At 62.4% G+C, this 5,798-nt stretch overlaps 1 protein-coding gene across 1 annotated transcript in view; it reads right to left on the reverse strand.

Moving 5' to 3' along the window:
- EMILIN1 (elastin microfibril interfacer 1) overlaps positions 1-5,798 on the reverse strand; it is a 7,287-nt gene that overhangs the window by 333 nt on the left and 1,156 nt on the right. The window contains exons 2-8 of the mRNA XM_006767583.2: positions 5,238-5,363; positions 4,563-4,783; positions 1,538-3,442; positions 1,073-1,189; positions 705-722; positions 422-562; positions 3-122 (exon numbers count right to left, since the gene is read on the reverse strand). Coding sequence (XP_006767646.1) covers positions 3-122; positions 422-562; positions 705-722; positions 1,073-1,189; positions 1,538-3,442; positions 4,563-4,783; positions 5,238-5,363 — 2,648 coding nt within the window. The remainder of the gene's footprint in view (positions 1-2; positions 123-421; positions 563-704; positions 723-1,072; positions 1,190-1,537; positions 3,443-4,562; positions 4,784-5,237; positions 5,364-5,798) is intronic.

Consider the following 5,798-nt stretch of genomic DNA (forward strand, 5'->3'; position numbering starts at 1 on the left):
GTCTATGCGCGCCACGCCCAGGTTGGAGCGGGACAGGACCGCCTCCACTTTTTCGTGCCGGTGTCCGGTCAGCACGGCGCTCAGCAAGTAGCGTCCAGCCAGCGGCGCGGTGAACACGCCTGGGGACGAGGATGGCCGTCAGGGGGAGGCAGGTGGCAGGGCCCGCGGGCTTCGGGACCCAGAACTGGACTAGGGAGGGACCTGCTGGGTCTTTTCACCGCTCCCCCACAAGCCTGCAAGCTCCACGAGCGAGCGCAGGAGATCTGGTGTTTTGTTCATTCCCGCACCCCCAGCACCCAAAACAGTGCCCCCCACCCCCCCTAAAAAGCTGTTGAGCTAATGACTCCTCCCCTCCCCTCCCCGCAGTCAGCCAAGCTGTGGTGGAAATGGATAGATGGAGGGAGGACTGGACTCTCCCAAATCGGAGCAGGAAGAGATCCACCCTGTCTGAGGGCAGGAAGGACTCTGTCGAAGGGCACTGTGCCTGGCTCAGACCTGGGCAAACTCAGGGCGGCTGAAAAGGCCACCCGGGGCACGGAGGCTGCTGGCGCCCCCTCCACTCCTGAGTGGGGGTAGGGTGGGTGTCAGAGTAGATGCTCAGCCAGTTCCTTCTCGGGAGTCTCTACACCCAGGGCTGCCTGAGGCCTTCCATCCTCCAGCCCCTAGTTCAGTTCCCCTCCCTCCAGCCTCAAATGAGAACTTACCTTGTTCACCTTGGGGACCTGCGAGAGGAGGAAAGAGGGGAGAGAGAGAGAGAGAGGGAGAGAGAGAGAGAGAGAAGCTCTAAGTCACTCAGCAAACATCTGCTGAGTCTGCGCTGTCACTGCGGGGCCTATGCCCTTAGCCTTTCACACCGACACACCCTTGTAGGCTCAGCCTTGGTCTCCGAGTCAGCAGTGCGGCCACCGTATCCCATCAGCCAACAGTGCCTATCCCAGGGCCCGGCCACTTCCCTAATCACTGTCAGCCATCGGGACCCCATTCCTCATCCCTTTCCCCTTCCCTGTCAAGTTCAAAGGGGAATGTCAGAGGGGCGGTACCCCTGGCTGCTCAAGGATCTCAGCCCACCTACCTGGTGGCCCAATGGGCCCCTTTTGTCCATCCTTGCCTGGGGGTCCCGGAGGCCCTGCGGGGCCTGGGGGTCCCTGGACTCCAGGAGGCCCTGGGGGCCCAGCTTCACCTGCAGGCCCTACAGTGACAAAAGTTGGTTGTAGGAGAGCTGTAAAAGGAGTTTCCAAAAGACAGAGAGGGTGATGGTTCCCCGGACAGGTTGATGGGACCCTGGCTGCCCATGCGGGATGCCTGGCTGGCAGAGCAGCACCCCACCCCCACCCACAGCCGGGGGGAAGGCGGGGAGCTGGGGTCTGGGATCACCTCTTGTGGATAAATCAACCCCTGGGACAGGGATGGGCTCTGCAATTCATGCTGAGCAGAGCAAAGAAAAAGTAGATGGGGTTAAGGCTGGGCTGTTGTGAGAGAGGGAGAAAGAACTGGAAAGGGGTCCCCCCACACCCCAGGCCTCCTCTTGCCCCCTCACCAGTGAAGTCCCTCAGGCCGAGCTGGTGGAGCCGGTCCTCCAGGAGCAGCAGTGAGCTGTTCAGGGCACCGAGCCGCCTGCCCAGGCCCGCCTGCCCCCCCAGCAGCTTCTCCAGCAGGGCTGCCTGTGTCTGGCTGGTGCTGTTGGTCTCCCGTAGCCCAGCCCAGAGCCCAGCCACATGTCTGGAAAGGCCCTCACGTAGGCCCTGCAGTCCCCCGGCCACTGTGTCCAACCGCTCACAGACTCCCTCCAGACGGCCCAATCGCCCCTCTAGGCTGGGGCACTGGCCAGCCTGTGCCTGTCCCTCCTCCAGGCCTCGGAAGCGCTCCTCACTCTCCATGACATGTTCTGTGGCCTCCTGCTGCAGCCTGTTAATCTCGGAGATGATGCGGTCCTTGGTGGCTCCCAGGTCGGCCAGGTCAGCGCCCTGGCCCTCCACCGTGGCCTGGAGCTCATGCAGCGAGTCATTGAAGGAGCTGACGGTGAGGATGACTTCGGAAAGCTCTCCTTGCAGGGCCTGGAGGGCTGAGCCTGAGCTGCCCCCGAACACACTGAAGCCATCCAGAGGCCCACGGTTCGGCCCCCCAACACCCGGGCCCGCCCCTGGGCCCCGTGGAGGCAGCAGGGGGCAGGAGCAGCGCTCGACGCCATCCCGAAGGCGGCCCAGCTCCTCCTGGACGCCCCCGCAGGCTCCACAGCCCTCATCCCCGCGGGCCTGTAGCAGACCCTCTAGCTGGCCGAGCCGTGCAGCTGTGAGATTCAGCTGAAGTGTGAGCTCTGCGGCTGCCTCATCCTGAGCATCGACACGACCCTGGAGCTGGCCTACGACCCCTTGCAACCCTTCCAGCGTGGCCTGCCGTGTCTCCCCAGCTGCTCCCACCTTGTTTAGGCCAGAGATGACCAGCCGCAGCTGCCCCTCGCCATCCAGCACCCTGCGCTCCAGAGCACTGAGTGTCTCACTGACCTGGGAGTCCTTCTCCCCCAGGGCCCCAGAGCAGAGCTGCCCACATGCCTGCACGGCCCCTGCCACCTGCTCTTCCAGCAGGTCCAGCCGCCCACCCAGCTCCTTGCTCACATTGTTCAGCAGCCCCTCCAGCTTCTCTAACCGGCCCCGGGCAGCAGGCAGCCAGTGGCTCAGGCCCCCAGGACGCCCAGGCCGGCCCTCCTCCTGCTCCTGTGAGGGACCCAGGGTAGAGTTGAATCGGTCTTCCAGACGGGAGAGGCGGGATGCCAAGCTGGTGTAGCCTGGGGGATGGCCCCCCTGCCCCGCTGCACCTTCCAGTTCCGTGCCTCTCCGCCCACTCAGCACGGTCACTGAACCGGCCACGACCTCTAGCCTCCGCTCCAGCTCTGCCAGTCGCCGGCCCAGCTCTGGAGGGCAGCATTCCTGAGGGGGCCTGCGGCCCACGGCCTGCCCAGTGAGCTGCCGCTGCCGCTCCTCCAGTAGCTTCTCCAGTCTTCGCAGCCGCTCCCTGTCCTCCTGCTGCTGCCTGCGGAAGCCATCTAGCCCCGCCAGGCACACGGAGCAGGACTCCTGCAGTCGCTGCTCCAGCTCCCGCAGCAGCTCCTCACTGTGGCCGGGAGAGGCTGGAGCCGGATCCAGGCCTCTGCCACCACCACCGTGATGGTTGTTGAGATGGCCCAGCTCCTGGTCATGGGTGGAGACACGCTTGTCCAGTTGCTGCAGCTGCTGCTGGATCTCATTGAGGGTTTCATGCACGCCAGGGCGGGCAGCTGCGTCTGCTGGCTGCTGCCTCCCGTTAAAGGCCATCTCCACAGCCTTCTGGACATCTTCCACCAGGCGCCCACTCAGTCCCTGCAGGACACCCCGAAGGCCCTGCAGCTCCTTTGTCAGGCTCTGTACCTGCTCCTCCAGCTGCTGCACCTTCTCTGACTCCCCAGGACCTGGCAGAGAGGAGAAGACATAAGGCAGCAGGGCTGGACTCAGTGCCAGCCTCCTAGGTCCGACTCCAGCAAGAGGTCAGAGGTCCTAACTGATTTGACTATGGCTTAGCAGGGTGATTTGAGCAAGAAAAGACAGAAAGAAACTCTCATTCACTGAATGCCTCAAGGCCAGATCTTTCCCCCTTGCAACACTCCATTGGGCAGCTACCGTGAGCTCTTCCCATTCTGCAGAGCGGGAAACAGAGGACCAGAGAGCTTAAGTAGCTGGGCCATGGGTTACAAGTTAAATAAGTGGCAGAGCCAAGTTTCACACCCAGGCCATCCGTCTGACCACCCAGTCCATGTCCTCTCACTGCCCAGAGGGCCTCTTAATGCTATGGAAACGGCTTCCTTCTCTGTGAAACAGGTATGACCCGGCCACTCCCCCGGCAAGTGAAATGGGAATGTGGGGCGGCTCTGTGGCCCCAGGACAGCGGCCATTCCTGGGCAGCACCGCTCCACAACACCACAGGACACAGATGCGTTCTGTGGCAGGCCTCTGGGGGCTCCAGCTGGATGAGGGGAGAGTCAGCCAGAAGTTCCTGTTTCCATAATTACAACATGACTTGCTCCCTGGCAAGCAAACACACCACATCCGCAGGGCACAGCACACTGGGGAGGGAAAGCAGCAGGGACTGCTGCATTCTGGGACCTGCAGTCTCCAGAGGCCAGGGCGGGGCCTGGGACCTGTAGTTGGTTGCAGTGCATGCTGGGACTTGTAGTCCCAACTGTCTATCCCCTTGGACCAAGCTTCTGAAGGAATTCCCCCTTCTTCCCGCAGCTGTTCCCAACTAGGAAGTATCTTGGCCACATGTGGGCATGTGTAAGCACATTCACTTTCTCTGCCTCCTCTTTCTCTGGTCCCTCTCAATCTCTCCATCTCTGTCTGGTGTACACACACACACGCTTACACATGCAAATGCACACATGCACACATGGACAGGGAATCTCAGAGATCCCATTAACTCGTTTATGTCCCTTTTTTCTGACTTGGAACATGGAGGTTTCCCTCAGCAGCCCGGTACCCCGTTTTCTGCCCCCCACCACTTCCCACTACTCTCTCCAGGGCTCCCATACTCACCTTCCCCCCCTAGTCCACTCAGGTGGCTTCCTGCACTGGAGCCAGAGAGGTTGGGGCGGCCATGCCGTGGACGGGGGCGTGGTGTGGTCGGCGCAGGACCCAGCACTGGGGCAGGATTCTCAGCACAGTCATCACCCCCATATCCTTGACAGCACCTCCACTCCATGTCCGTCACCGTTTTGTAGGCCACGCGGTAGCGAGGACGGAGGAAGCTGCGGTACCTGGGAGAGGTGGGGGGAGGGCTCTTTATTCCTCCCTGCACTGTCCGTGACCGTGGCCCCTGTCCTCAGAGATGGGCAGCTGCTGGGGGCAAGGCCTGTCCCTCAGGCTGGGTCCCCCTCACCGTTCAGCATGTGGTCTTGCTCAGCTGACAGCTGTCAGCTCGCTTGTTGGCCAAGGGCCAAATCGCTGTTCTTCCTCCGCTGTCCTGTGCTGGAGCCTTGAGCTCCTCTCCTTGAGCATGACCAGCCAGAGAAGGCACTGAGGCTGGCAGAGTGCTCTAGTTCAGTGTGCCCACCAGCTAAGCTGTTGCCTCAGCATCTCCTCAGAATGGCTCTGACTGAATCACCTGGCCCTGCCCTCGCTACCTGCTTGGTGCACATTCCCGAGTTGGCCGCCCTAGTGCTGTCCTGGCCCGGCCCCCACCAAGCACCCACACCCCAGCGCTGGGCTCACATGATGCTGCGGGGACACTGGGGCTGGCCCCAGCCACATGGCTGGTAGTCGGGCTTGACGAAGGTCTCTACTCCATCCTCCAGGACACAGCTCACTGTCCGAGTCACCACGAAGGCACACCAGTTCCTGCAGGCACAACCCCACGTAGGCCCAAGAGCCAGGGACACACACCCCGGAGAGGGCCCAGGGCCACCAAAGGGCCGGAGGGGGGGGGAGGGGTCAAAGGGTGAAGGGCCCTGGGGGCCACTGGGAGCGGGACTCTGGCAGGGGCAACTCCCCCACGCCTTCCTGTCCGCCCTGGAGTCTCGATAAAGACTTTTCAAGACAGGAGAGGAGGCGCAGAATGGAAAATCACAACTATGAGAAGTTGATCCTCACGGTCGGGGCGGGGGTCCCGGGGAGCCTCTGGATTCACCCATTCATTCGTGTCCCTGTTCTGTCTCAGTATCTAGCCTGGCGTGGCCTGTGTGAGCCGGCTGGCGGGGCCCTCTGGTGATTCGGTGATTCCCTGGATGCTGGCTTCCACCCACCCCTCGGGGGAGAGGCCCCGGCAGGCAGGGG

This window comes from Myotis davidii, unplaced genomic scaffold (assembly GCF_000327345.1).
Source record: "Myotis davidii unplaced genomic scaffold, ASM32734v1 scaffold238, whole genome shotgun sequence".
Classification (NCBI taxonomy): domain Eukaryota; kingdom Metazoa; phylum Chordata; class Mammalia; order Chiroptera; family Vespertilionidae; genus Myotis; species Myotis davidii.